The following is a 13608-nucleotide window of genomic DNA, read 5'->3' as shown; positions in this document are numbered from 1 at the left end:
GCTGAATATACAAGCTTTGCTTGTCCTCAGTTGGATGATCTTTGTTTATTTCCACAGTGCTTACTATATGCCTAGCCCTGTGTTAAGTGATTTACATGCATTTATCTCTGCAACTTCATGAGGTAGTATTATGGATATTGTTCCTGTTTTACAGCTGGGGAAACAGATGAGACCCAGGGAGGTTAGGTAACTTGCTCAGAATCGCACAGCTAGTAAGTGGTGAGTCTAGGCTGATGCGTGTACAGTGGCTGGCACACAAGGCAGGCCTCCAGCGCACGCAGCAGCTTGGTCTCGCCCCTTTCATTTATCCCCCCTTGTCATAGTCTTTTCTCCCCTTATATTATGCATCCTTGAAGTGGAGGAAAGGATGGATCCTGTCTCTTTTTTTTCCTTTAAAGAGAAACTCCAGTGGGATCCTTTCACAGTGTATACATATATCAAATTATCACACTGTGTACTTTAGATTCTCAAATTTTTTTTTGTCATTAATATTGCCAATAAAGTTGGGAAAAAAAGAATAAGCAAAAAAAAAAAAATAAATAAACCTCCAGTGAAATAAGTCAAACAGAAAAAGACAAATAGCACACAACCTCTTATATGTGGAATCTGAAAACAAAAATCAAAACCCAGAATCATAGGTACAGAGAACAGATTGGTGGTTGCCAGAGGTGAGTGCTGGTGGGAGAAATGGGTGAAGGTGGTCAAAAGGTAGACACTTCCAGCTATAAAACAAATAAGTCATGGGAATGCAATGGGGACAGCATGGTGACTATAGTTAATAATACTATTTTTATGTTTTAAAGTTACTAAGAGAGCAGATCTTAAAAGTTCTCATCACAAGAAAAAAAATTTGTAACTCTGTATGGTGATGGATGTTAACTAGACTTCTGTGGTGAGCATTTCACAATATATACAAATATTGTATCATTATGTTGTACACCTGAAATTAACATAATGATATATGCCAATTATATCTCAGTTAAAAAATCAAATAACAATTCCAGTATCTGCTGTAATGTTCAGGGTTTTATGAGAGTGAAGTCTCTACCTCTCTGTTTCTGGAAGATTAAGGAGATTGGCAAAGCCTCTGCAGAAAGATGAACCCTGGGTTTTCCTTGATGGACTTCCAAGTATTTTTTGTAATAATAAACTGGACTTTATTAAAATTAAAAGCTTTTCTTCTGCATAAAACATTCTTAATAGAATGAAAATAATATTTGCAAAATATTTGCAAACCATATTTCTTACAATGGTCTTGTATCCAGAATATATAAAGAACTCTCAGGCGACTTCCCTGGTGGCGCAGTGGTTAAGAATCCACCTGCCAATATAGGGGACATGGGTTCGAGCCCTGGTCTGGGAAGAACTAAGCCCGTGTGCCACAACTACTGAGCCTGCACTCTAGAGCCCGCGAGCTGCAACTACTGAGCCCGCATGCCACAACTACTGAAGCCCATGTGCCTAGAGCCCGTGCTCTGCAACAAGAGAAGCCACCACAATGAGAAGACTGCGCACCACAATGAAGAGTAGCCCCCGCTCGCCGCAACTAGAGAAAGCCCGCACAGCAACGAAAACCCAATGCAGCCAGAAATAAATAAATAAATTTATTAAAAAAAAAAAAAAAACTCTCAAAACTCAACAATAAGAAAGAAACAATTTGATTTTTAAAAAATGGTCCAAAGATTGGAACAGACATTTCACCAAAGAAGATATTTGGATGGCAAAGTATTTATTTTTTTTGGCTGCATGGCATGAGGGATATTAGTTCCCTGACCAGGGGCCAAACCTGCACCCCCTGCATTGGAAGCACAGCGTCTTAAGCACTGGACCACCAGAGAAGTCCCAGGATGGCCAAGTGTTTTTAACTTTGGTGATGGATTAGGCTGCGATGTGAGAGGTTTTTAACAGGCAAGCAAAGGTAACACAGTCCAGTCAGAGCTCCATATCTTCTGGACCATGGCTGATGAATGAAAAATGTATCTGGAATCAAAATCCTTGGTGACCTATGAACAGAAATACATCAATCTCCTTCCTTTGTTTGCTAAACAAACAAATATACCAATAAACCTCTTTTAAAAAATGTTGTTTGTAGTTTAACTGAATTTTATGCTTAGGAAAGATTTTTGGAGGCATCCAAGAGAAATTTCTTATTTTAAAGTCGAGAATTGGTTTGCTTCTTGGTAACAGGGGTAATAAAACCCAGATCCCCTGGTGAACAGACCACACAGCCACTGAGGTATAATTTTGTTGGTTTTACTAGCTGGATTGGGGGCAAATGGTACGTAGACAGATGGCAGTCATTAATTGAGGGAGGTCACTCACCCCTCTGGGAGCCTCTGGGCACAGGGCAATTGATGACTCTGTCAACGGGTCCTTTAATCTCTGTGTATGTAGTTTAAGTGGCTAGGAGTGCTCCTTTTAGGCCTGAGAATTTCCTCAGCATGCAGACTCTATTTAGTTCCGTCCCTTCACATCAGTTCAACCTTCATTCATGCAAGCATGTTGGCTTTAGTCCAGAGTTTTCTTTCTTCCGTCAAGATATGCAAGCAACCGGAGAGCTCCATCAACCTTGTGTGCCTTGGCACCACTGGTTTCATAAGCAGCCGGCCTACAATAAATATTCAGCTGCTTATGTTTTTGCATATCTAACGTATGCCAGCCAGGTTCTTAAAATTTGGGTGTCACTGACCACATTAAGAATCTGAAGGAAGTTATGGGTCTTTCCCCCCAGAAAAAATGCCCAAATGATATATATACACACACAAATTTCTGTATCTGATTGAGGGTTGTTTATGGACTTCTGGTCTAGCTCGGACAACTCTGGGGACAGGAGCTGATTAGGGACATGGAACAGTGTTTCTGAGCAGAATGAAGGATCCAGCTCACATTATACACCACCAGTTGGTAATGTCCCCAAGCTTTGGGGTGATATGGTTTTCCCTAGGTGCCCTCTCTTACCTGGGTGGGATTGATTCAGAGGTGGGGATTGCCATACTGGGGGCACAGTGGGAGACCATGTCTATGAGTGTGTGTGAATCATGGCCACTACTGGTAATGTGTTTGAAATAAATGAGTAACCAGGTCTCGAGTAATCAGGAAGGGTAGAGAAGGAACTCAAGAGGGCATGGAAGGGCTGAAATACTTGGGAGGGAGAGACGGGTTGCTGGTGGCTGGAGAATCTGTTTGGTTGGAATTGAGAGTAGGAAAGCAGTGGGCACAGGGTGGGATTTTAGTGCAGGATTGCATGAGTGCAGCACTTCTGTGTGATGACAGGGTTCAGGGTGTGACCATGACAGTGGGTCACTCATTGGGTCTAGAGTGCCAGATGTCATTTATAAATGTAGCTGTCCAGGAGGCATGTGGAAGGTGAGGGGAGAAACCTATAAGATTCATGATAAGATCATCAGTTAATTTTGGCAAGGGACCTCTCTGGTTTTAGAGGGAGAAAAGAAATCTCACTGAAGTTGAATTTTGCCTGGAAACATCTCCATTACTCTGAGGCCATTTCCTCTAATTTGCTTCCGGTCTCCTACTCCCAAATATGCATATGCCTGGGAGTCAGACCCACCACGGTTTAGAGCCACTTACTACTGGGACACCCTAGCCCAATGCCTCAACCTCTCCAGCTGCAGTCCTGTGGATGAACGAATGCCCAAAAATTATTTTTGCAGAAGCTTCCCTCCGAGTGTGGTTATAATAACAACTAACTCAGCTGGGTATTCAGTGAGATAACATGGAGAGGGTGCGTGGCCCAGTGCCTGTCTTATAACTGCTCAATAACTCAGGTTTCTTCCTACTCAACCCCTTTCCTGCCCAACCCGTGGGGTTAAAAACTGTCCCTTGTGGCTTTTTTCATCTAACAGTTTTGTATTCACTTTCTTGTAGATTATACAAAGCAAAACCTATTGAACCGGGACACAGAGTTCCAAGGGAATTAAATTAAAAGATTGTTATATTTTTTCATTCACTTAGATTCTATGTTGAAAATCAACAATTCAAATAATAAATCAGCAACAAAAACAAAACACAAAAACCCAACGGTAACAACAACAACAACAAAACACTTCAATGAGATCGAAATGGTAAGGTGGAAACCACCAGATTTATTGGGCTTCGCTGCCCTATCGTTTTTAGTTGGCAGCCTTATTTCTTGCTTCAGGCCCAAGGAATTAAATGGATCAACGCGGGGTTTTGAATTCCAGCATTTGGAGCTCCTGGCTTTGGGAAGAGGAAGAGATTTCGGAAATCCAAGAGCCAAAATATGCTTCTTACGATAAAATTCGTATAGAGGTGGGAGTGGACACAGAAACTGTAACCTGAACGATGAGAATTCTCACACGGAGGGAACCCACCCAGCCCACTAACGCTCGGCCTGGCTCCCAAAGTAACAGAATCCGAGTCTCCAGGCCAGATTTTCCCTCTAGCCATTCCTGGCCACGCAAAGCGGAGCTGCGAGCACACAGAAAGGGATGTCTTCATCGCCAACCAGGATGGAACAAACCCGCCCGCTCGCGGAGTGCTGAGAACCAAAGGGTCCCTCCAACGCGGGTAGCCGTCAGCATGACTTGACTGCCCCCATCCCGCGCGGTCCGCGCTCTCCAGGCGCCCCCAGCCTTTCCGGGTGCGCGCGCAAGAGTCGGCGAGCCGGAGAGCTGTGCGTCCAGCAGCCTGCGGGCGGCGGTGGCCGACTGGCTCGCGGGGAGAGGGGTGGCCAGCAGCGGCGGAGGAGGAGCTGACGCTCCTCGGGCCGCGCCCCGCCCTCCGCCGCCACCTGCGCGTCCCCTCCGGGCTCTCGCGCCCCGGGGCAGTGTGGGCTCTCCCTTCCGCAGCGGAGGTATCACCGCGTCCGCCAATTAGAAGACTCGGCGTTTGGCTCCTTGGGGCGCGGGAAGAGCTGCGCTGCCTGTTCGGGCGAGTGGAGGGTGCGACGGCGCGCGTCCCTCCCCTCCGCGCTCCCCGCGACGTTCGTGGAGGGGGGTACAGAACTGCTGTGACTTTTGAGGTCCGACTACTCCTTCCGGCCAGCCTCCCAACGCGCCAGCTCGGAGAAAGGCCGGCGTGACCGGCAGGCCCAGAAGACTCGCTGCGTGGGCTCGGGACTTGGAACGTGTCCGGGAGCCCGTGGCGCTGTGCGCGCTGTTGAGTTTGGCGGCGGGGTGGGGTGTCCCCCGGCGCGAGGGGCGGAGAGGACGTTGCGCTCTGCCCCTTCGCCCGCCCCCTAGTGCTGCCCCCACTTTGAGAGTAATCGAGACTTGAGTGTGACTGCGGAGCCGCGAGGATGCGGGCCCTGGGCGCGGGTTTTTCCTCAGCTCGGCGCGATGGAGCGGGTCGGTGAGCGGAACAAAGGCGCCCGCCCCGGGGAGCCGGTCCTCGGCTGAAGACCGCGGGGCGCGCGCCACGACGGCCGCCTGCGGACTAGGGTGGTGGCTGTGCGGCCCGAGGCGCGGCGCGCTCCTCCGCGGGCGGGCGGCGAACCCTGAGCCCGGCACCTGCGCGCCGCTCCTGCTGCGGCGCCGGGGCAGCCCCGCCTGCCGGCCCGCGGGCCCCGGGGGTCCGCTGCGCTCGCAGCCCCGCTCCCGGTGACCCAAGGTCCAGCGGCGAACCACTTGGTGGTGCAGAGGAGAGACCCCCGGCCCTTCGCCAAGAAGCCGAGGCGCCTGCTAGGGGCCGCGCACCGTGGACTGAGCAGGCATCATCTCTGGGAGCACTTCTGCAGACCGAAGGCTTCGGTGTGAGCCATTTAGCTCTCCCCGCGACCGCTCGGACCTCCCAACCGTCTTCGCTGCCCTAGCCTCCGCGCCGTGGGGCCGGGAGCGGCTGGGATCCTCGCCAGCCGTCCGGAGCGCGAGGCTCGCACGGCCCCCGGCTGCCCCGCGCCTCGCCGGAGCCCGAGGGGGCGCGGGTCCGGGGCGAGGGCCGACCGGGCGTGTTTGATGGCTTCACTGAGAAGAGTCAAAGTGCTGTTGGTGTTGAACTTGATTGCGGTGGCCGGCTTCGTGCTCTTCCTGGCCAAGTGCCGGCCCATCTCGGTGCGCAGCGGAGACGCCTTCCACGAGATTCGGCCGCGCGCCGAGGCGGCCAACCTCAGCGCGCACAGCGCCAGCCCCATACAGGATGCGGTCCTGAAGCGCCTCTCTCTGCTCGAGGACATTGTCTACCGGCAACTGAATGGTAAGGACGCACTCGGGTGCCCACGGGGCTCGGCGCGGGCGGGCCGGGCACTGGGTTCACCCCCGGGGGCCCTGCGCGCGGTGCGGGTGGCAAGCACCTCCTGGCTCCCCCGCGCCCTTTTACTCTCCCTGCCCAGTCTCGGCCAGGAGGCCAGGGCTGCTGGAAAGAATTACCCGTTTCTTTTCTGTTCTCCAGCTGTAAGTTTGCTTTTATCGTGGAAACACGTCAGCACAGCTGGCTCCCGGTCTCCGCGTGCAGGAATGATTACCTGGCCGCTCCGGCCCAAGTGCGGAAACTAGACGCGCGGCCAAATGGGACTGGAGGCGCAGGCGACTTAAGGGAGGAAAGAGCTCTTACAGCTTAGCGTTTGGTGGCGTCGGACAGGGGAGGGACACTGGCGTGCTTAAATGTGTGCGAAAGTCAAGGCCTCAGGTCTGGAGCTAACGCGCTTCGGTAGTAGGTTGGAGGAATGTCATCTCTCTAGGAGGCGGGCTGCAAGCTAGCAGTGAGGACTCCTCCCTTCCCGCAGCTGCCTTGGTGAGCCTGCTATTAAAAACACGCTCGGATTCTCCCGAGAGAGCTGCCTGAGGGCAATTGTTAAAGTTTGAGGTGGGTTGGGGAAGCAGGTTTTTAGAGAGTGTAGCAAAGAGAGGTGTGCCATCTAATCAGTGATAGTTGTCAGAATCTGTCCTATATATAATGTTCTCCTCAGTGCTTCAGGAGAAGAGGGAGACTTTTAATATACGCTGGTCACATCTGGTCCAGGAACTGATGGGTCATTGGACATTTGCTGACCCCAGGGTCAGAGTATTACTCACTTGAGTATGGGCAGCTCTCCATGGTCCATGTGACTGGTATCCAAGTCAGATTCAAGGCTGCCACCTCCCTTCCTGAGCTTCTAACTCATGTCCTCATGGTAATTCCAGAGCTATTGATAGTCATAAAGATAATGATAATAATTAGTGGTGGAATTCTTATTGTGCCAGACACAGTGCCAAGACTGTTACAAATGCATTATCTCACTGAGTGGTCACATCAGTCCAGGATGGTTCCTTCCATTCCCCATATCAGAAATAAGAAAAGGAGGCTTGGAGGGGTTGACTAAGTTGCCTGATGTCCTGCTGCTAGTAAGTGGTAGAGTCTGGAGTCAGAACCCCATGTCTGGTTGACCAAAGAGCCTGTGTTCTTGACAACTTCTATCTACTGTCTCCTCCTAGTTATAAGGAGTATTCATTTTGATTACAAAAAGATTCTACATTAGTAAGACCTGACTCAACGACTGTCCTACCTGCATTTGGAGCAAGAGACCAGTCCGGTGGCAGGCAGGGAGAAGGATGTCACCATATTGTCTTCTTCCTGCTTTCCAATGCTCCCTTCTGGGTCCTTCCAGGTGGGATGGGGTCAGATTTCCAAGCACCCTCTGAAAGGACCCCTTGGTCTTCTCGATGTCATTCAGCAAGTATCCAGGGGATACCTTGAACTTCTATCTGCAGTGGGACGCTGTAATCTCACTGACCCCTTGTAGATAGTGGGGCCCAGCTGTAGGTATGTCCTGCCTGTAGGTGTCCCCTGTGGGGTTCTTGTGGGAGCTCTTCCCCCGAGTGTTGAAGAACCAAGGCACAGAATGAAACAAAAGCCCACAGTTCGTCTCTGGAGGAGTGAGATGCTTATGGGATGGGCCTTATTATTTTACACAGATCCGTGCTATAGACCAATCCATAGGACCCAAAAGAGAGAGTGCAAGAGAGCTGGTTCCCTCAAGTGTCAGGCTGTACCCAGGGACACAAGTCGTTTCAATTAGGAAATGAAATATGATATACCACCCCCCCCAGTGCCCCAAATAAGAATAATAAAATTCTAAAGGGTGTTTACTAAGCGCCACTAACACGCAGGGACTCGTGAGGTCTTTGCAGCAACCCTGGGAGATGGGTGCTGATGCTTCCCCCTAAGTAGCTTGCTCACAGCCACCCAGCTAGGGGATGACAGAGCTGGGAATTGAACTTGGACAGTCTGGTTCCAGGACTGAGGTTCTCAGCTGCTGCACTGGCGTGTCTCAACCTTTGGCCTGCGTCAGAGTCACGTGGAGGGCCCTGTTAAGATGCAGATTTCTAGGCCCAACCAAAGAATCTCAGATTAAGTAGATCTGGGGTGGGGACCCGAGACTTTGCATCTCCGACAAGCTTGTGGCCTGAACCATGGCCCAGTGCCCTCTACTGCCTACGCCAGGCAGAGTAAAGAGGAAAATCCATTTGCCTGTTGGTTGGAGTGGGGGTGGGGACTTCTGGGAAGCTGTGAGTTTGCCTCAGATGGGCTGGGGTTCGGCTTCTTTCCTTGTATACTCCTCTGCCTGGTAAGCGATTCCCTGGGGGTTTGGGGATGTCCGCCGCTTGGGACTGGTTGGGTTGGGTGTGGTGGGGTGGGAAGATGAGTTTTCTTTTCTTGCAGTCTCTGAGGAAGGCTGGGTTGAGAACTTTTCCTGGGCAAGCCAGGAATTCAAGCTGTAACTAAGGTAGATGTTCTCTTCCTGGCTGACCAGTGTCATTTGTAATGACCCTTCTCATCTCCACCCCACCCCCCAGCGCTCCATCCTCTGTCTGTGCTGGTTTTGGGTAAAGCGTGCCCCACCTGTTGATACTGTAGGCCTGCCGGGGTCTCCTGCTGTGGCCGGAGAGTGCCAGGGGAGGAGAGTGCCTGGGAGATGGGACCTGGATTCCCGTGTCCATTTGCTCTGCAGCCTGTCTGCACCCGTTGCTACTGAAGGAGGAGAAGGTAGCCTTGACCTTGGTGCTCTTTATTCCTCAGGAATTAATGGAGGGCTCGAGAGAGTCGGGCACTGGGCATACAGGAGGAACAGAGCCACCTGGGTCCAGCCCCTCCGGTACCAAGTGGGAGCTGGTGTTTTAATGATGATTTCTCAGACCTTTCCAGTGGACCCTTATGAAGTTCAAGTAGGAGGGACACAGCACAGCCATCTCCAGTGTTCTCTCACTCCTGGAACGGTTTCCTTGGGTGTCCTGAGAGGGACCCCTGGGCTGGGGGGGGCCAGGGATGACCCAGACTTCCTCAGAACTGGCCTCTCCGCTAAGACTCTCGGTGCCTGCTTTTTGAAAATCAGTTACACGTTATTTTGTTTTTCTTAATACAGGCTGAAAAGGACACTTGAAAGGGAAAGTGGAAAAGCTGGTATGGAGGGGAAAGCACACAGAGATGAGTTCATTTTTGCCCCTCCAGACTCTCTTGCACCTGCCCTTCCATTCTTTCCGTGCGGCCCCCTCTGCTGCCCCCTCACTGTTGCTGCAGTACCCTTTAACCCAGGGCCCTGCCACCCCTCCTTTCTGTGGTTCCAGCTGTCTGCGTGGAAAGCACCGCTTCCAAAGGGCCCAAGACCTTCCAGTGGTTTTGTGTTTCCTAAGGAACCGTGGTCAAGCCTGGAGGCTGACAGTCAGGACCGCATCCCGCCCCCCCCACCCCCCCATGTTCCCGCCCTGGCTCAGTGCCTCGGCCTCTTTGAGCAAGTCTGATCTACTTGCTGAAATAACCCTGCATTTGTCTTACGAGTGTAGCCTCCACGTTTCAGCCCCCGTCTTTGAGAAGTGCTAGCTGTCCTGGTTTGCTCTCCCCGCCTCCTTTCTGCATCCATCCGTCCTTTAAAGCTTGGCTCAAGGTCACCACCTGGGGGTGGGCAGTGGTGCCAAGCCACACGGTCTGAGCTCTCCCTGCTCCAAGGTGCTTGAAGCTTTCTTGTCTATGTCCATTTGCACCCATGGCTTTGACTTTTGTGCCTCGATGGCTTTATCTTTTGAGTCCAGAACTGGACTGCAGGCTTTTTAAGGGCTCGAACCATATATTGGGTTATTTAATACCACCTCCATCCTTCAGCATGTGTCACAGCACCTTGTACATAATGTGGGCACCAAAGGTGTATTGGTTGATTAATTGGATGGGAGCTAGTTTTAGGAGGTAAATGATAGCCACAGAGGAAATAACCTTGACATTGTAAAGGCTGGATTGGGTTGGGTGGATGTGGTGAGGGGAAGGAGTTGGGAAGACTTAGCTGGGGGGACTGAGTGTGAGGTAACCATCTTGTACCATCCTGTCTCTGCCGTCTTGCCTGTGCCATCTTGAGGCTGCTCTGGTCCTTCACCAGATCCTGACTCAAGAGCACCAGATCCTTGGGAGGAGCCTGGAAGTGAAGCGGTCCCCGGGTTAGGGACCAGCACGTTTCAGTACGTTTTCTTTGAATGTGTGATTTTATAACATGATGGTTTTATGTTCCTTTCCCTCTCTAGAATGAAATTAATTCATGTTTTATTGTGGAAATTTTGGAAAATCCAAAACGATTATACAGAAGAAAATAATACCGTATTAAATTTTTTTTTAATGTATTTATTTATTTATGTTTTTTTTTTTTTATATTTATTTTTGGCTGTGTTGAGTCTTCGTTTCTGTGCAAGGGCTTTCTCTAGTTGTGGCAAGCGGGGGCCACTCTTCATCGCGGTGCGCGGGCCTCTCACTATCGCGGCCTCTCTTGTTGCGGAGCACAGGCTCCAGACGCGCAGGCTCAGTAGTTGTGGCTCACGGGCCTAGTTGCTCCGCGGCATGTGGGATCTTCCCAGACCAGGGCTCGAACCCGTGTCCCCTGCATTAGCAGGCAGATTCTCAACCACTGCGCCACCAGGGAAGCCCAAATTTTTTTTTTTTAAATGGTGATTTTGTGCTGGCATAAGGAAGATGGACACAGGGATAGATTTCTTGTTAGAATTCCCGTGTAACTCTGTACAGGGCTTTTGGCTGTCTGTCACCTTCTGAGGATGTTACTGGTTTCTCTCATTTTAGAGCTGAGAAAAGTGAGACACAGAGATACTGTGTGACTTAGCCAGGATGACACAGCCAGTGAGGGGCAGAGTCAAGATTCCTGAATATCCCGGGACTTTTCCCAGGTTCAGCATCCCCCTGATAGGGCAGGCAGGGTGAAGGTCCTGTGCCCCATGCAAGCCCCGAGCTCTGGCTGGTGATCCCGTCCCTCGTCCGCACCCCCGTGTGGTGAATCACAGGGGCACGTGTGGCTGCTCCGTCCAGTAAGCCCCGGGCCCCCCTGTCGTAAGAGGAAATGCAGTCGATTGAGGTTAGTTTCCAAATTTAGTTTTCAGAAGGATATTGAATAGAAGTAGGGTTGCTCGAAGAAATTGAATATCTTTGCGGGCGTGGAGAGAAGTCAAAATTACCCAGCCTAGCCCTGCCCCCAAGCCACACAGGCAGATGAAGCTGGAGTCGGAGTTGCAGAAAACCAGCACGTTCCCAAACAACCCACACGCAGCCCACCCAGCCTGCCACATCAGCCAAGCCCACCAGGCGGGGAAAGTGAGTTGGCGCAGAGGGACAGAGGCAGAGATGTGCTCTGTGGGCCTCCCAGTTGGCGTCAGAAGGAGAGGGATCGTGTGTTGAAAGCTTCTCTTCCTGGATGCCGGAGCTGGCCCTGAGCTGTTTCCTCTTTCCTGGAATATACACGTGCTTATATAGACTGTTGAGCCGGAATGTACCAGCGTTTCCAATGGGAAGGAGATAAGGGGGAGAAAGCAGAGGGCGCGTGTTCGTATTAAAATCCCTCCTTGGAGTGAGCGTCAGAAGGAAACCAGGGCAGTGCGAGCCTTAGGTGCTGCGTGCAGGCCTTCATCAGGGCCTGGTGGCCGGCAGGGGCTCAGGTGTGCGGAAGCCTGGTCAGCAGAGCCAGAGCCTGGGCGCCGGAGGGACGCTCACTTCTTTTACCTCCGATGGACTGATCACGTCTGGTGGCTCCTGGAGAGATGGGGAGCCCAGTTCTTGGACAGCCCTCAGATACAGGCACATCTGTGTTGGCCAGTGTGTGTGACAGGCACCCTGCCAGCGGGGGCAGCTGCCGCCTGCCCGGCCCAGAGGTAGCGGGGAGAGGCCGCCAGTGTCATTCTCGAGGAAGAACTCCAACACCCTGACCTTTGCTGTTGCCAAATCGGGAGTGTCCTTTGTGGATGGGAAGAAGGCTCCGTGATTAGAGCTGAGAGTGACAACGGGGAGGTGGAATGTGGGCGCAGTGAAGCCCGTGTTGAGTGAAGACACACCTAAGATCAGAAACCTCTGAGCCTTTAAGAATAGAATATTGGGGCTTCCCTGGTGGCGCAGTGGTTAAGAATCCGCCTGCCAGTGCAGGGGACACGGGTTCGAGCCCTGGTCCGGGAAGATCCCACATGCCGTGGAGCAACTGAGCCCGTGCGCCACAACTACTGAACCTGCGCTCTAGAGCCCGCGAGCCACAACTACTGCGCCCACGTGCTACAACTACCGAAACCCGTGTGCCTAGAGCCCGTGCTCCGCAACAAGAGAAGCCACCACAATGAGAAGCCTGCGCACCGCAACGAAGAGTAGCCCCCGCTTGTCGCAACTAGAGAAATCTCATGTGCAGCAATGAAGACCCAACGCAGACAAAAAAAAAAAAAAAAAAAAGAACAGAATATTGGAAGAAAGGGTGTTCTCTTGGGTGTCAGGCAGACTAGGTTTGATTTCTGGTTCTGTCACTTATTAGCTGTGTGACCTTGGGCCAGCCTCCCCACCTCTCAGCTGTGAAATGGGGTCGCTGTGAGTCAGGATGAATTGGGATTCAAAATGTACAGCATGAGCCATGGGGCCTGATGCGTGGCAGCTGGGAGAATGCTCACTCTTTGAAGGAAGGGATCTTGCTTGCTTGCTCCCCGTCGTCTCTCTGATGCCGAGAACTGCCCTGGCCCGTAGTAGGTGCTCAGCAGACATTTCGGGGATGAATGCATGAACAGTTGTGCTACATTGAGGCAGTGTGTGGTCGTTGTTACCTGAGATGTAAATCTCAAGATGGGGCGGGGGAGGTCCTTTTCACTCAAAGTTGCTTAGACTCTGAATTAACCTGGGATCCTTCTCTCTTCCATGCGTTTGTCTGAGGCTGAATTCTGTTTCCTTCCTCCTTCTCCTTTCTTCCTCTCCATCTTCTGCTTATAATGATGGTGTCTTTGGATGATCGCTCTTGAGGTTGGGGAGAAGAAATGGTAGCCTCTACATGTCAAATCCCATTACAGAAATGTTGGTCATTTCCATCTGTTTGTGAGCACTTCCTCGCTGCTGGGTGTGGGCTAGATGCCGGGATACAGAGAGATGCAGATGCCACACATGCTTAGACGTCTGTGGTCCAGTTGGAAGGATGCCTTTGTAGTTTTACCAGGTATATGCTAGATCTCAGAGGAATATTAAATGAGTATGGGGGTGGTGAGACTTGACCTGGCAAACAGTAGGTTCTTGACCAACCACTGTTGAACAAGAGCGACAGAACTCAGAAGTTTTAACACATGGAACAGAGGACCCAGGCAGTGACACCACCTGGGGACCTGATGTGGAAGCAAATCATAGAAGATGGTCAGGGCCCAGGACTGGGAATCT

At 51.5% G+C, this 13608-nt stretch overlaps 1 protein-coding gene across 2 annotated transcripts in view; it reads left to right on the top strand.

Annotated features, from left to right (window-relative positions):
* The first annotated feature begins 404 nt into the window (after positions 1-404).
* GALNT17 (polypeptide N-acetylgalactosaminyltransferase 17) overlaps positions 405-13608 on the top strand; it is a 467376-nt gene continuing 454172 nt past the window's right edge. For both annotated transcript variants that reach the window (XM_082358584.1, XM_082358585.1), the window contains exon 1: positions 405-6171. In XM_082358584.1, the coding sequence (XP_082214710.1) occupies positions 5934-6171 (238 nt within the window). In that variant the 5' untranslated portion in view covers positions 405-5933. The remainder of the gene's footprint in view (positions 6172-13608) is intronic.

Source organism: Balaenoptera borealis, assembly GCF_965194805.1.
Source record: "Balaenoptera borealis genome assembly, chromosome: 16".
NCBI classification, from domain to species: domain Eukaryota; kingdom Metazoa; phylum Chordata; class Mammalia; order Artiodactyla; family Balaenopteridae; genus Balaenoptera; species Balaenoptera borealis.
This window is presented reverse-complemented; position numbering and strand designations above follow the sequence as displayed.